A 17,159-nucleotide genomic window follows, 5' to 3' on the forward strand; every position below is an offset into this window, starting at 1 on the left:
CCCTCAACCAAGGTCTTTATACAGGGAAAATGTCAGCCTAAGCCACATACAACATTCCCACATACTTCAGGGAAGGGTACTTTGCAATGTCTGTAACAAAAATACATGATATAAACATTCACTGTTACTATTTCCTTTGTGAATGGGAAATGTTCCCATTGCCTTATTGGAGACTGGAGCACTTTTTTATGCATCAACCAAAAGCATACCTAGATTACTTATTTGGTTTCATAGTTTATTCTTAGAAGTAATCGATGCCACAAGCTGCGCATGTATGGGACCGGCAACCCACTTCATAAACTCCCAAATGTTCTTAGAAAATATAACAAGATTAGTGGAATGTCACATTCCTGCCTTGGAAAGTGAAAATGTCAGTTTTGTCAGTTGTGAGCTGTTTGTCCCTGGTGCTTTTGTTTCAAACAGAGTTTGATTTTTAATACATAGGATAGTTTGGGCTGCTAACGAAAGTAGTTGTGCATTTGCCTGCATTATGCATATACAGTTGATGAGACTGTTCATGCACATCGGTAGTTGAAAATACACAAAGGCCCAATTTGTACATTCAGTTGTAGTTGTGCAAGAAAAATAGGTGATAAATTGCACATACCTTTTGTGCACAGCCTTGATCATGCCATTGTTATAAAAACAATCCTCATTTTGCAAAGAGAATCATCTTGGCATAGGATACAGCATTTTGTTTTTAAGAAATTTCTCTCACATTTTCTTGTAAGTATCAGGGAGCATTTAGCCCATGAGCTTCTTTAGTGTACCCTCTGCTAACTGGATGCTGTCCTAATGGGGACTCAAAATTGCTTCCCCAAACAATCCTCATTCCACCCCCTAGATAGTGATACCTAGATACTATGACCGCTACCTGGAAGCTGCCACCTGCTTCCTGTCCCTACTCTGCAATTCTCCTCCACCTCTAAACCCCCTTTCACAATTTTAATTGAGTGTAGAGAAAGGGAAGGGGAGAGGGTACTGAACGTTCACATGGGATGGAAGGTAAAATGGACACACAGCACAAACTGATATGCTAGAATGTGATTGTCAGTTTCAGCGTTAGAAGAAAGGGGCAGGAGCAGCTACTCTGTATGTATGGGGGGGAAGAGAAAGATGTAGCAGGGCTCTCTGATGCTGTTTTATTGTTGCTGCAGGAGAGCAGCACAGTAGTGGCTGGTTACTAATATTTTATTTTATGAATAGGAGACCTTGAAAACTCAAGCAGTGAACGTGGGTTCATTTCTTTTATGGGCAAAACTGTGTATTATTCCCAGGCCAACAGATTTGATTTTCTTGCACATCTGTTTCTACAGCAAAAGCCTCACCCACTTGTGAACATTTAACCCATAAATTATGGCGTTTATATTGCACAGTCTGATTTTACATATGGCCGCAGTGAGAACATTGTGGAGTGCCAAAGTAACTTTTTAATTTTTTTTATTTTAATGACTAGAGAATATAGTCTCTATTGAATATTTTTGTCTTGTTTTTATAGAATTTGCCAGGCCTCAGCCATTTGGTTTTGTGTTATGTACACAGTTTTTTAGCCATGGCTCTCATGTAGCTGGAGGGAAATCCAGCTTCTAATACTCAGTCTTAACTTTGTAGGATACTTAATACACTTTAGATTTTATCCCCGCCCCCCTTACCAATCCCTATTATTTAAAGATCCTGCTAACTATTCAAACATGCACAGTACTAGGGTTCAAAGGAACACCCGTCTGCCATGCTGCCTGTCAATCATGGAGATTGATTGATGCTTTCATCTTTTGAGTATATTTTAAATAAGGTTATTGCTATCTTTATTGACAGCTGCTGTCTCATTTGACTAAAATGCTCATCTTTTGAAAAGCCTGAAATGGAGTTATATGCCATGTTATCAAAGAAGGAATTTTTAACATTCTCAGTCCAGAATACACAGCACTACAATTGGCCCTCCCTGCCAGCTGTTGAAACCCTCCAGCTATCTCATGGCTAAGCACCTTGACCCAACCCACCTCCCAGCTGCCAAAATCTTCCTTCTAGTCCTTGGAAAAGATCCCCTACTTGAGCCCTCCTCTGTCACAGCTGTGGAAACCCTTCCACCAATTCCCAAATAATTGCTCTGACCCTGCCGCTGGCCCAGCTGCTGGAAGCCTCTTGCTAACCACTGGATAAGTGCTGGTCTCAAACTCCCTTCCAGCCCCTACTTTCCAGGTGGCATCCACCTGGAATTTAGTAAGAATTCTATGGATTATTATACAATTAGGAATATGTATGTAAGTTTTAAGTTGTTCACCTGGTTACCACTAATTGACCCCAGTTCTTAAATAACACATTACTGAGTGATTATTTTTCATTCCTACTCACCTGCACATTATTTTTTGCTTCACTTGGGAAGCTTTTCAAAGTCTTTTCTGTTGCAGGCAGAAGGCTGACAACTCTCTCACACTTTTATTCCACTGGTGTGTTTTTACCCCCAGAACCAGAAAAATGTCTTTCTTATAATGCCTAGTAGCATTCCAACAAAAGCCAGTGCGTATATGAATGTTTTAAATAAATTATTGTTCTAGTACACACCCTGAGGTTGGAGGAGAAAGAACATCCAGGACTAACAAACCTGATTGTTCTGGCGACATAACTGCAGGCCATGCTGGCATTCATGACTTTCCCCCTCCTCTCAAAAGTCAGTGCTATATAAGCATTTTGTACAGTTATTTTCATTTTTCTATTCCCATTTGTTGCAAATACACTATTGCCAGGCAATATCATACCTATCTGTTCTGAACTTCCTTCTCCTACCATAGATATAGTCAACAGGCTGACTGATAATATGAGTTTGTTAGGCTGTGTGTTACTCCTTTAGTTTATTACCTTCTGGGGAAGGGTGTGACACAGTTCTTGGAATGAGAGCACTTTCCAATTTGGCATTCTTAGATCCAGAAACATACTTCATCGTGGCAGTTTGAAATCCCAATTACAACTGCTTACAGTAGAGTGATTTTAACTTATAATCACTCTGTGTTGGACCGAAGTGATTACTGTGCTTATACCACCATGCTAGCTAAAATTCCCATAAATTATTATGTGTGATTTTTTTTTTTAGGCAAGTACTGGAAGTCAGTGAAGCCGTATCCTGCGCTAGTCAGTTATGCCCTGGCTGAGAGTCAGAAACAAGAGAGAGAGGAGACAGAGACTGTCTCTGCTATGGCCTCACTGTCAGTGGATGTTGAACAGTCTTTTTCTCAGGAAGACAGCAGGTAAGTGTATGTTGTTGGACACCTAGATGGCAAGATTTTGTACCCTGGTGTTGTAAGAACCAGAACCCATATTTTGAAAAAGTATCTAATAATTTTGGGTGCTTTGGGTTTTGACTCCGCAGCTTGAGACCATTAGGAAAGCATATTGAGTTGGTCATCCAAAAACCAGAGTCACCCTACATTAGTGATCACCTTTGAAAATTTGTGTAAAATATTTATTAAGATTCCCAATTACTAAATGCACCTCTTTCCCCCTCAAAAACTAAATTAAAAAGCAAAATACTGATGTGAAAAATCACGAATTGCCAAAGCATAGTTGATCGTGGTCCTCTCCTGAGAGGACATTCAGACCTATTTTAGATTTAACTTTAAAAACATGCATTTAAACTTCTTTCAGACAGACTTAGTAATGATTGACTGAAATCAGCGCTGTGTTACTTCAGTTTTACACTAACGTAATTCCACTGATTTCAGTGTGTGACATGATGTAAAACTGGAGTAGGATAGTGGAGAATCAGGCTCAGTGTATTTAATGTACCACAATAAAGATAGGTCATCAAATAAAGAGTGTTGGTTTAGCCTGCCTGTCAGCTGACATTTCACACTGATCCAGTAAGGCTGACTTGGATGTGAATTTAACGATTCTGTAAAATGGAATAACTGCCAATGCACTTTTGTCAATACAGTATTTCAAAATGAAGCACTGATGCCTATTGAATAGTGCCATATGCAGTACAATGTTTCTTTAAGGAACTGTTGGAGTCAGAAAAGTTGCTCTATAAAAATTGCATTATGGAGGTTCCTATTTATTCTCTGTCAGTGCCCCCCCCCCCCGCCCCTCCTCCAGCATCTCTGCAGTTCAGAAAAACCCAAAAATGCAGTGGAACCTTCTGATTCCACTGGACAAGAGAAAAAGGGGCTGGAGATAGGGAGGCCATACAAGGGGACTCCTCAGCTCCCTGTGCACTGTGAAGCTGTGCTCCATGACAGCTCTCTCCACAGAAGCATTGAAGGGAGGAGGGAGTTGTGGGTGGGCCAAAGGAGCAGTGGGAATGTAGTCAATGGGTCCATGACTTAGGTGAATGTACTGGCAGTTGCTACCTGTGGGCTGAGTGGTAGGGTTCTAGTCCCTTCAAAACCTGCATTGGCTGTTTTAATCTGAATTCAGCTGACAATTTTACTGATGATGCACAAGCAGGGCCACCCAGAGGATTCAGGGGGCCTGGGGTTTTCGGCGGCGGGGGACTCCTGCCACCAAATTTCCACCAAAGACCCGGCACTTCAGTGATGGGTCCCGGGGCGGAAGGACCCCCTGCCGCCAAGTTGTCGCCGAAGACCCGGAGTGGAAGAAGCTCTGCGGACCCAGGCCCCACAAGAGATTTCCGGGGCCCCTGGAGGGAGTGAAGGACCCTGCTTCCAGGGGCCCTGAAAAACTCTTGTGGGGGCCCCTACGGGGCCCGGGGCCTGGGGCAAATTGCCCCACTTGCCCCCCCCCTCCGGGAAGCCCTGTGCACAAGGGGGATAACTATGGAACTCAGCAGACTATTATAGAATCTTCTGCAGTTGTATTGGCTCGCACAAGAGTAAAAACTTGGGTTTTTCAGTAAAGTAAGCAGCTGTGACTCAAAGACACAGATCTAGTGAGTAGAGTATTCACTATAACTGCACTTGAATAATAGATTATGGTTATTGTTATTATTATTACAAATAATAAATGCATAGGAAGGAACCATTTTTTCTCTCAGTGACAGATAGTTAGTCCATATGAGCGATCTTATTTTTGATCTACAATGTTGTCAATTAACCCTCAGCTAAGGAATGAACCCAAATTTTATAATCTATGTGTGTGGTAATTAGTGCTTTTGTTTGTTAGCCAAGCATGTAAAAACCTTTTCCACATGTGAGTAAGGGGCTAATGTAAAGGGACTATAATTCAGGGTTTGGTAACTGTAGCGGTGCCAGAACCTGGCCCCTCCACAAACTCAGTCAGAGACCGCTCCAAAGTACATGCACCAGTGCTCTTTTATTGTTTGTGCATATTCCCATCACATACTATTTACATATCTTACAGACCAACACCCTGGGAGATTGCTAGCTTTTCCTGCCAGCAGGGATCTAGTGCTCCTTGCTCCTCTGTTTCCTGTCTCTCCCCTTGCTTCCTCCCAGCCAGCTTTATATAGCAGGTTGGCCACTCAGGCCTGCAGATGCCTCCCCAGCCAGTCCTAACTAATCCCCCTTTTAAGCGGAGCTGGGCTAACAGGGACCTGGCTTGGGTCTCCTAGCCAGCATCCTGTTACAGTAACTAATTAATATGATGAAATAAACCCAAGTTTTAGGCTCTCTTAAATAAAATGTAATTAATTTTGCATATAAAATTACGTAGGTTAGAATAATCAGTAATTAAAAGTCATATTATAAACCTATATTAATCTAAAACTATAGCCACTTCACAGTAATTGATTCTATAGTCATTCAGTAAAGCACTACTTCTGCTAACAATGTATATTCTTAATGCTATGTAAATATATCACCTGACTACTGATAACCTGTGGCAATTTCCACCCCTTCTTGACATGGAATGAATTGAGAGTGCAGCTGAAGGGAATGTGAGAAAAAAGGATGTACTGATGTGTATACAAATGAAATTCATTTGGCTGCCAGGTTCATTACACTTCATCAGTTCTGGATGGTTATAGGAATGAATCTGTCATGAATTGTTCTGTGGAAAAATGGCTCCACTTGAAATATCTTTTGGGGTGCTGTAGAGGTTTTTCAGCAGTGCAATAAAACCTTTGCATACCTGCATTGCTGATTCCACTAACACATTCATAACCTGCACAGTGGTCACTCAAAACCAGCTGTTCCATAAATGAACAACGGGGACAACTTTGGACTCATCCTGTTGAACCAAACTGATAGCCAAGCTCTCTAGTAGTTTTATCCACCTTGTTTCCTCCTCCCCGCCCCTCTCTTCCTGTTAAGAGAGGCAAACAAAAATCGTTACTTCTAAAATCTGCTTTCTAGGTCCTGCTTTCTCTGAGATGCTGGGAGCCTCCTGAGAGGAATTGTGTGTGCTTAGCACAGACATGGAGGAGCTCTAAAGCAGCATTAGAAACACAGGGCCTGATTCACCACTGCACTACTCCAATTTTACACCATCTTAACTCCCTTAAGTTCTGTGAAGTACAGCAGCATAAAACTGAAGTAACTGCAGTGAGACAGACCCATACAGGGCAGTAACACATACAAAAATTACAGACCAAGGAGGAAGACCTCAGCCTTGCTCCAGCCCTTTATGCCAGATGTAAGGGGCCCCTCTAAGCTCTGGTTTCAGCTGAGTGAGCATTGTACTGGAACTGGCACTGAAGAAGAGAGCTGTAAGGCTGCCATCAGAGGATCCCCTGGCAAGCCCTGGTATACGGGGTGTGCCAGGTCATGTTGAACACAGGGCCAAAGCACATAGTGCTGCAGTCCACATGGTAGTCTAGGGAGGGTGCTGTAACTTAGACAGGTCCCCAGAACTGTAGAAGTTATGCTAAGAGCCTTTCCACAGCTCAGAGCAACTGGAGAGGATGCAAAGGTCGTTTAAATCCCCTCCCTGCATGCACACACGTATCTGGCCTACAGCTGCTGTGCTGTGCTTCTAGGAGCGGCATCCCAAGGACTCAGTCCTGCTTCACTGAATATATGGTAAAGATCCCATTGACTTCAGCTGTGTAGAATCAGGCCCCCAGATGAAGAGAGCAATAGGAGGAGAGTCTTTTTGTAGGAAACTCTTGCCAGTTATGTTGGAGGATATATTGGTGTTTGGAGTGAGATGACTCATTTTAAACTCAGATTTTGGGTAAAGCAGCTCATTTTCTGGCCAACTCATATCTGACTCATTTACCACTGATGAATAAAGGATAAAATGCTCCTGGCTAAGAACCATTCTAAGTATTTTTTTTTGTTTTAGTTTTCTTTCTTTCTTTCCCCCTTTTTTTTTTTTGCGGTGGTAAATGACAACACAAAGTAGACAGTTGTTTCAATTTGATTGGGCCTGACATGCTGAGTGAAGCAGACTTTATGAAAAGCTATTTTTGTTCTTGGTGTTTTTTTTGTTAAAGTACTCTATACATTTTAGTATACATTTAAACCTAAATTGTAGACTTCAGGAGAGAATAGATAAGGGAGAAGTGATTTATGGATAGGCAGAAGGGAAGATATGAATGATGTAAATACAAATTTAAATACAGAGACAATTAAATAAATAGGCATGGTCCTATAAACATGTTTAACCACAACACATTGTTATCTAAATGAGATACACATATTACTGATGAGAGCTCTGTAGTGGCCAACAGTTGCTTCACAAAACTTTTGTTTTGAAAAAGTTCAGTACAATAGTCTCCTTGATTCTTTTACTTTTTCTTCCTTTTTTTTTTAAAGGAGCAGGGGCTATCTGGTACTTAATTATTTTAAAGCAAATCTTAGGAATACATTTAAAATAATTTGAATTCATGTCCCTGATTTACCTGGATATAGATTTTACCCACCTGGAAATGAGATAAGAAATGTAATTCTTGGATGTTGGATTAAAATCCATTTTAGAGGATTCTGTGGTTTCTGAACTAATGACTGGGATTTTCATCATGTTATAATTTCTGTTGGAAAGATGAAAGACCAGATCCTGAGATGCAACTGTTTTTCATAGACTGCCAGTCATGGTGTGTGTGTGTGTGTGTGTGTGTGCGTGCGCGCGCACGCTCACATGCAGAGGTGCATAACACTGGTCTTTGCACTCTTCTGACCCTAGTGTCATCTCTGTGCAGGACTAATCCACCTGCATCAAGTTAGGGCATCATGAGGGCTGTTCTAATTTATGCCAGCTGTAACAGCCCTGAGTGGGATGAAACCACACTCTAGGATTGGCATGGCACAAGGTATTCTGGCCATACCTTTTCCTTTGGCCATACCTCTCTTGTCCTGCTATTCTATGGAAAGAATAAGAGCCTTACACCAGAAATCACCTTTACACAGTAGTGATCCTCCACAGTTGAGCTAAGCTAGGGCCGCATTCTGCTGTGCACAGAAATAGCCACACCACACCAGAAAATATGTCTCTGAGAATGCATTTCTATTGTGCAATTGCAGAACTACTAATTACAGTCTGTAACCTATCATTTAAATCAGCTTCTGTACCAGATGGCTGAAGGATAGCTAATGTGATGCCAATTTTTTAAAAAGGCTCCAGTGGTGACCCCAGCAATTACAACCTGGTAAACCTAAATTCAGTACCAGGCAGATTGATTGAAATGATAGTTAAGAACAGAATTATCAGACACATAGATGAACATAATTTGTTGGGGAAGAGTCAACATAGTTTTTGTAAAGGAAAATCATGCCTCACCAATCTACTGGAATTCTTTGAGGGGGTCAGCAAGCATGTGGACAAGAAGGATCCAGTGGATATAGTGTACTTAGATTTTCAGAAAGCCCTTGACAAGGTCCCTCACCCAAGGCTCTTAAGCAAAGTAAGCTGTCATGGGATAAGAGGGAAGGTCCTCTCATGGATTGGTAACTGGTTAAAAGATAGGAAACAAAGAGTACAAATAAATGGTCAGTTTTCAGAATGGAGAGAGGTAAATAGTGGTGTCCCCCAGGGGTCTGCACTGGAACCAGTGCTATTCAACATATTCATAAATGATCTGGAAAAAGGGGTAAAGTGAGGTGGCAAAATTTGCAAATGATACAAAACTACTCAAGATAGTCCAAAGCAAGTTGAGAAGAGTTACAAAGAGATCTCACAAAACTGGGTGACTGGGCAACAAAATGGCAGATGAAATTCAATGCTGATAAATGCAAAGTAATGGACATTGAAAAACATAATCCCAACTATACATACCAATTAATAGGGATAGAAAGAGATCTTGGAGTCATTGTGAATAGTTCTCTGAAAACATCCACTCAATGTACAGTGGCAGTCAAAAAAGCTAATGGAACGTTGGGAATCATTAGGAAAGGGATGGATAATAAGACTGAAAATATGATATTGCCTCTATATAAATCCCTGGTACTCCCACATCTTGAATACTGTGTGCAGATCTGGTCACCCCATCTCAAAAAAGATATTTTGGAATTGGAAAAGGTATAGAAAAGGGCAACAAAAATGATTGGGGTATGGAATGGTTTCCATATGGGGAGAGATTCATAAGACTGGGACTTTCCCATTTTGAAAAGCGATGACTAAGGGGAGATATGATAGAGGTCTATACATTCATGACTGGTGTGGAGAAAGTAAATAAGGAAGTGTTATTTACTCTTTCTCATAACATAAACTAGGGATCACCAAATGAAATTAATAGGCAGCAGATTTAAAACTAACACAAGGAAGTATTTCTTCACACAACGCACAGTCAATCTCTGGAACTCTTTGCCAAAGGATGTTATGAAGGCCAGGACTATAGCAGGGCTAAAAAAACCCAGTTTGTGAAGGATAGGTTCATCAATGGCTATTAGCCAGCATGGGCAGGGATGCAAAACCGTGCTCTGAAGTGCCCTAGCCTCTGTTTGCCAGAAGCTGGGAATCAGCGACAGGGGACAGATCACTTGATGATTACCTGTTCTGTTCATTCCCTCTGAAGCACCTGCATTGGTCATTGTCAGAAGACAGGATACTTGGCCAATAGTCTGACACAGTATGGCTATTCTTATGTTCTTATGCTGTTTGAGCATTTGACAGTTCTCTGTTGCTTAGAAACATACCTTATACATTTATTTTTAATCTCAGTGTGATGATGTTGAGCTGAGAAATCTGTGTAATTCCAATGATGGAGTAAGCAGGGTGCAGGAGCAGGGGGGAGGGGGAGACACCCTGACATTCCCCCCCCACCCCCCAGCACAGCAAGCAGGAGTCTCTGGGAGCAGCTCCAAGGCAGAGGGCAGGAGCAGCACGTGGCAGTGCGGGGAGGGACAGTTGCTGCACAGGGAACTTCGGGGAGTGGAGAGCTGATGTGGGGGCTGCTGGTCCACCCTGGTTCCAACCACCCACCACCTAGCTTCAACAGGCTGCTGTAACATTGAAACAATGTTAACTGAGAGGACTTTAAGTGAGGGGATCCTGTACAGAACTGGGGGAAGGGGAGGCTCAGAGAACGGTGATGAGAATGATCAAGGGCACCGAAAAACACTCGTATGAAAAGAGATTGAAAAAATTGGGACTCTTGACCTTAGATGGAGATGAGTAAGAGGGGACATAATAAAGCATATAAAACAATCATGGTATGGGAAAGATAGGTCACGATCTTCAGTTCTCCTTGTTATAATACAAGAACAAAGACAAAAATTGAAAACTGAGAAAGGAAATGTATTAAACATTGCCACAGAAGTCATTGAGACCAAGAACTTAGCAAGATTCAAAAAGAGATTGTTTATGTATCTGGATAGGAAGAATATCCAACAATATCTTTATTAATAACAAAATTTGGAAAGGATATTAAATCTCATTCTTCAGGTTTTAAGCCAATCTCTAACTTTTAGAGACAAGGATGAGACCTAATGTGAGTATATGTGTATTGGGAGGCGGAGGTGGGGTGGGCAGATTATCCCAAACCTTTCTACAGTCGAGTTCTTTCACCTTCTTCGAGAGATCTACTACCAGTCACTCTCAGAAGCAGGATGCTGGACTAGATGGATTTCAAGTCAGATTCTGTATGTCAGTTCCTAGGTTGTGATGTGAGAATGAATCCAAAGGAAGATGGATTAGTGAGCAGAGAAACCAGGTGAAGTGATCAAAGTTGCAAGATAATACGTTTAAGAATCCATGGATTTTCAATTTGGCATGTGGCACTTCTACATAGGTGGTTGTTTGTGTGCGTGTGTAATGATATATATACACCGACATATATTATATACATGTAAAATATGGTCAGTTTCTGCTCTTAGCTTAATCCTTGCAATCCTATTGAAGTCAATGGTTTGCATGAATATAAATGGAAGAAGACCGTCTGTTAAAATCAACAAAATTGTCAAAATTCCTAAAAACTGTTCTCTAATAACTTTTCTATACATAACAATAGCATGACTTTATAGTCTGATATTTTGTGATCTTCCAGGGCTCTAATTGGAAAAGATGGGACTCTCCCCCTTGAAATGGTTGGAAGCGCTGAAGGGTAGGAAGCTAATGGACCTGTAACCTTTCACTGGTATAGGACCTAATACTGCCCATCCTGATCCTTCCAGGTGGAGGATAAATTAGAATATGGGAGAATATACATTGGGGGAAAGATGGCTTTGTTTAGCTAGCTTGTTGTCTATGGCACAAAATGGCAGCAATTTGAAATGGCTCAGAAGTTTGAAATATTAGATGCATCCTCTGGGGAGAGGGATTAGCAGAGTTCAGGTGAGACAGTCAAGAATCATAGAATCATAAAAAAGCCAATACATCAAGTATAGAATCATAGGAATGCTATGATAAGCCTTGTGGAGAGGTTATGCTGGGAAGCTCTCTTTTCACCTCCAGTGATAGCAGATAGACTTCTATTCTAGGACCCATTTCCCATTGCAACTGATGTGCAGTCTTGGGGGCAAATACTATGAAAGCCCTATGTTATGCAACATACCCCTACTCTCTCACACAAATCAACCACCCTAAGACAATTTGTCTATCTGTACCTTGATTTTTTGTACATTTTCTCTGTTAGCCTTAATATACATGTTGTATACGCAGTGATGACTCACTTCGAGAAGTTATAATGAGTGCATATTTATAACAGAGTGAGTGGGGCATTTATACCCTATCACTTGGAATTCAGTGCACCACAGTGAGTAGTGAGCCATGTGTAAGTGACCTCAAGAGGGGATTAGGACTCCTTTATCAGGCCACAGAACAGCTGCGTAGCTGGCTGCAGTATTTAAAAAACACCAGTGAAAAACTGAACCTACTCTTTCCGTAAAATTTCCATGAACACAGCCATATGCCATGTGTGGCAATGGTCAGTTTGTCTGGAAATAGATACACCAATCCTATCCAGCTCTGCTCCTGCCACACTTTCAAACATACCTACACAGAGCTGTATGCATGGGTGTACACTTTTGCAGAGCTCCCATAAATTCCATTCCCTTTCAACTCCCAGAAGCAGCAGAACGTGAGTGGTGACGTTGCATATGAGACCCTCCACAGCGTGGGGAAGGGGGAAGGATTTGTGCTTTATGGATTAATAATCCAAACACATTGTAAAAATCTTTATGGAAAGTAGTTAGTTACAAGACATTTGCTTTTTCATATCACACTCGTTTTATTTTATTTTTTCAAAATACCAGAAGTGATTAGTGATTGGATTAATAACCTGTATAAATTCCTTTAAAGAGACACTACTGAATTTTCATTGGAGGAGCCTTAAATAAAGTCCAGATTCAGTTGAAGTTCTTTGGCTTCCTTGCTGCAGAAACCCATGTAAGGCTATGCAAGTCTCACATAATTAATTTTCTAGGGCTTGCATGAGAGCTTCCACTTCCTGGGGGAGGCTTTATTAAATCCAAACGTTAAGTGAGATTTACTAGTGAAGCTTCTTTTTGGTTTAGCCCTCCTCTCATGTAAAAAATGGCTTAAACTGCCTCTCTTTTTTCAACTGAAGTTCCAGGCTTAGATATTGTTTGTCAAATTATTTCTTAGGAACAAAATGGTCATGTCCAAATTCTTAAGCCTTTCAACAATGAGGTTTCTAATATAATCTCTGACAATCCCTTAAATAGTAGATGCTGATAGTGGGGCAGATCCTCCACTGGCATAACTTGTCACAGATCTCTGGCAGTGTACACCAGCTGTACATCTTTAACAGTTGATTTTGGTTTTGCCTGAGCAGAATGTCTCTCAGATGATTTCTAACAAAAGATAGATGTTTAATCTGATTTTAAATTATTAATAGATACCTGCTGTATGGCAGTGATGTGCTAATCAAATTAAGAATTTGGTGTTAGAAATGTTAGGAAGACATGCAACCAACCACTGTAGTTATGAAGGTGCAGAAGCAAAAATCAGAGGACTGGCGTGTCAGCTAACTACATGGTAACTATTTGGTTTTAATGGTATGGTCCCATTTGAAGAAGAATAATTTATTTTTAGTTGCAAATGCTTGAAAAATAAAAGTATCACAGCTAATTTTTTTCATCAAATTATTTGACTTTGCTGACACAACGCGTGTACATTTCTGAACCTAAAGTTATAAAATATTCTGACATATTTTAATATAAACAGGAACATTTGCAGTGATTGCTTAGATCTAAAATGTTTTTCCACTTGACATGTGTTTATACTTCCTAAGAAAGAAACTCTATTTATGGATAACTGAATAACACAAATAAACATCAGTGAGAGCTGAAAAATCAGCTTTGATTATGCATGAAAATCTACAATGTCATTGTGTACTCTTGCGCTGTATTCTGATTGCCTGTTTATTTGTACAGAGCTGCTGGCGAGCCCATGGAAGAAGAGCCAGCCTTGTGAAGTGCCAAGTCCTCTCTGATATTTCCTGTGTGTGACATCATTGTGTATCCCCCCAAAGCACCCTCAGACATGTCTTGTCTGCTGCTTGGGTGGCACAGATCAGATGGAACATAAACACTGGGCACAAAGCTCTGAACAGCAGCTTCACTTGTTCTTTTGGATGGACTTGAAAGGGCCCTAAAGATTCCTTAAATGTAACCGCTACAATTCTAACGTTACAATAAATCAGGCTTGAGAGAAAGAGCATAGTGCATGCTTTTAATATGCTGTGACCCACTCGCTGACATAAATTGTGAAATAGAAATATTCAAATATTCTACATGATAGATTATTTATCACTACAAGAATTGCAACATCCAGCAAAATTCTGGGGAAACTCCACGAATCACTCTTCCTGACATTCCGAAACACTTTTTACTGGGTAATTGTTTTCACACTGTGTTAAATTGTTAATAGAATTTGTTTTCTGTGCTCAGTGTAATGAAATAATGGATAGCTCATAAACTGTGTCTTTTTAGCAATGTACTGAATTCTTGATTGGATAAATTAAAGACATGAAAATTAGGATGAGGGAATGTTAGCTAAAAAGAAAGCACTGCCTGCTGTACTTTCAGTCCCCCAAAGTACTGTGCTTAGTGGTGTTTTATTTTATTTTCTCTTTCTCTAGAATTATATCCCTGTTTAATGTATAATTTTATATCAATAACACCATAATCAAGGTTCTCTACAATGAGTGATCTTCTGCCTTTTTAAAAATGCTGCACTCTGCATAGTTGACAGTAGCTTTCGCATATGTGCATTAGAGACTCAAATAGTCTCAGAAAAATGGATGACTTTTCAAAAGTTGTTTTAGTTTGTTTTGCAGCCTGACTTTAAGAAGAAAAAGCTTAAGTATCTGTGTGCAGCTCATTGGAAGCTCAGGTGTTTCTGCAGTGATAATTTGTTGAGAGGTTTTTTTTACGTCACCATCTGAATGCAAACAGATTATTTTCATTATTGCAGACTCACAAAAGTTAGTGTCGCTTAAAAAGTTTCAAAGGGTTTAGTCTATATTTTAGATCCTTAAAAGTAGCAAAATGTCCTTGAAAAGTGACTTTAACTCCTTAATGTTTGAGAGCGTAACATAGAATTGTGCCTTTACCTGATAATGAACACTTAAACTATTACACATGTTGCCTTACTGTCAGAGAAGGTAAAAGGGAACAGGGCATTTATGTAGAATACTTTAAATGAACACAAATTGTGATACAGCAAGTTTAGTTTTGTTTACAACTCCACTCTCCCCCCGCTCCCCGCCAATGAACCCTGGGAGCTATTTTACTTACCTTGAAGAATTCTACTTGCAGTATTTGAAAGCTGGCTTTGCTTTTGAAAGTAAGTGATGTTCATTTTTTATATATTTTCCAAACTCAAAGGATATATTAAAGCCATAAGCGAAGACTGTCATGCTTTTTATTCAGAAATCTGAAAGAAACCTTAATTAAAACAAGATTTGGGGGAATGCCATGATATGAAAGATATGGAACAATATGGTTTCAGTTATAGGGGACTCAAACCTGTAAATCAAAGATGAAAGATTTCACTCAAATAGAATTATATAATTCTCTTTTGTTATGCAGTCAGACTATATTTTTCATGCATTGGGGTTTGTTTACAATTAGCATTTTAATTTTAAAGACTTTTATTACTTATACAAAAACTCCCTTGGAAATCTTGGAAACTTGAGGCACTCTTTGAAATAGGAAATCTGAAAGGAATGTAATTTCCTATAACATGAAGTAGACTTCTGTTTTGAAAGAGTTATGTTAAAATGGATATATACCATTCATTAATTTTTAAAATAAAATAAAATTCTATCCATACTTTTATGAGCTAATTCCTGCTTGTTTTACTAATGCAAATAGTCCCAACAGGCTAAATTATTTGGGGTGTAATTCTCTCCCATGGAATTACACCAAAGCTGAATATAGTCCATTGACCTGAATAGGACTATTCAGATAAATAAAGCAATCAGGATTTGGTCCTGTATTATCAAAGAAGCTTGCCACAACCATCTTACCTGTCAGTTATTGCAATTTTCTAGTAATCATCAAAGAAACTATGCTTCAAGGAAACCAAGAACCATGGCTGATGGATTGGGTATTTTTAAAAGTTTGTCCTGGTTTAAAACAATGTGTAATATTTTAATTGGATACATAGTTGGGAGGATTTAAAAATAACCTAAAAATCTATTTGCATTTTGTAGCATATATGCAAATAAGAATTACTGATCTACACTAATGTAACTCTGTATTTATGGGTGAGGGAGGATGTGTAGACATCAGCTAATTGGTAATTGGAATCATTTTACAAATTCCAAGACCATTTGGATTAAAAACACATTATTGAATCAATCACACATTCATGCTTTGCTATAGACAGACATTCATATATAAGTGTACACTGTTGGTTCCAGTTAGAATCATTTGGATAAGCAAATGTGCAGATAAACTACACGTAGGATTAATTACAGATGAATGTTTGCCTGCTCTTTTTCCCACTGAAGTCAATCACAAAACTCTCATTGATTTCAATGGAAGGACGATCAGGCCCTGTATTTGCAAGTTCAGAGCACCATTGCTTTTTGATTATACCATTACAAGACACACCATAGCCCTGTGGGAAATGACTGAGGCTTATGGAGAATATCAACACTCTCTTTAAAACAAACCAGTGCTTTCTCAGGGGGTAGTTTCACTTGCTGCTGTTTTATTCTCACCTTGTTTTTTTTTAATTTTTATTATCAACAATAGCTCCCCATAGGATGCTGTTAGACTCTCTCCTATTTAAGCACAGATTTTAGCCATATCGCTTGGTCAGTAATCACACCCACCCACTTACAAATGCTTGTTTTTGATTGAAATCAAGCCCAAATTTCCAAAAGTGTTCGCTAATTTTAGGTATCTCCATTTTTCAGTCTCCAAGTTTAGACACCTAAGAACTAATTTACAGAGGAATGGCAGACATATAGTGCCCATTGACTTGAGTTGGATATGACTGGCACTTCTGAAAATTAGGACCCCAGTATCTAAAGTTGGCCACCAAAAAAAGGAGGCTCACAAAATGAGATTACTTGTGAAAATGTGGGCCTAAATAGTCATACAATGGGACATTCCTATGGGAGCCATAATGTCATCGAGAAGGTGGAGTCAAAGGAGGTATACAGAGGCCCTGGACCTCCATGTGCTTCTCCTACCCACTATGGAAGTCAGAACCTTGGCAAGTTTTGGGGGCAATCACTCCCCCACCATTTCTATAGGTGTAAACCCCTGGTTCAGGTGGGAGACCTTGCAGGAAATTCAGAATAGAAACTGTATCTGATAAACCAGATGGGGATAGCATGTAGCACAATATGAAGGCCAACTTGTGTTTCTCCACTATAATACCTTTACGGG

General features: G+C 39.9%; 1 protein-coding gene across 1 annotated transcript in view; it reads left to right on the plus strand.

Annotated features, from left to right (window-relative positions):
- HDAC9 (histone deacetylase 9) overlaps nt 1-3,246 on the plus strand; it is a 362,822-nt gene extending 359,576 nt beyond the window's left edge. The window contains exon 25 of the mRNA XM_075062391.1: nt 3,089-3,246. Coding sequence (XP_074918492.1) covers nt 3,089-3,246 — 158 coding nt within the window. The remainder of the gene's footprint in view (nt 1-3,088) is intronic.
- The last annotated feature ends 13,913 nt before the right edge of the window (nt 3,247-17,159 follow it).

This window comes from Chelonoidis abingdonii, chromosome 2 (assembly GCF_003597395.2).
Source record: "Chelonoidis abingdonii isolate Lonesome George chromosome 2, CheloAbing_2.0, whole genome shotgun sequence".
In the NCBI taxonomy this organism is placed as follows: domain Eukaryota; kingdom Metazoa; phylum Chordata; order Testudines; family Testudinidae; genus Chelonoidis; species Chelonoidis abingdonii.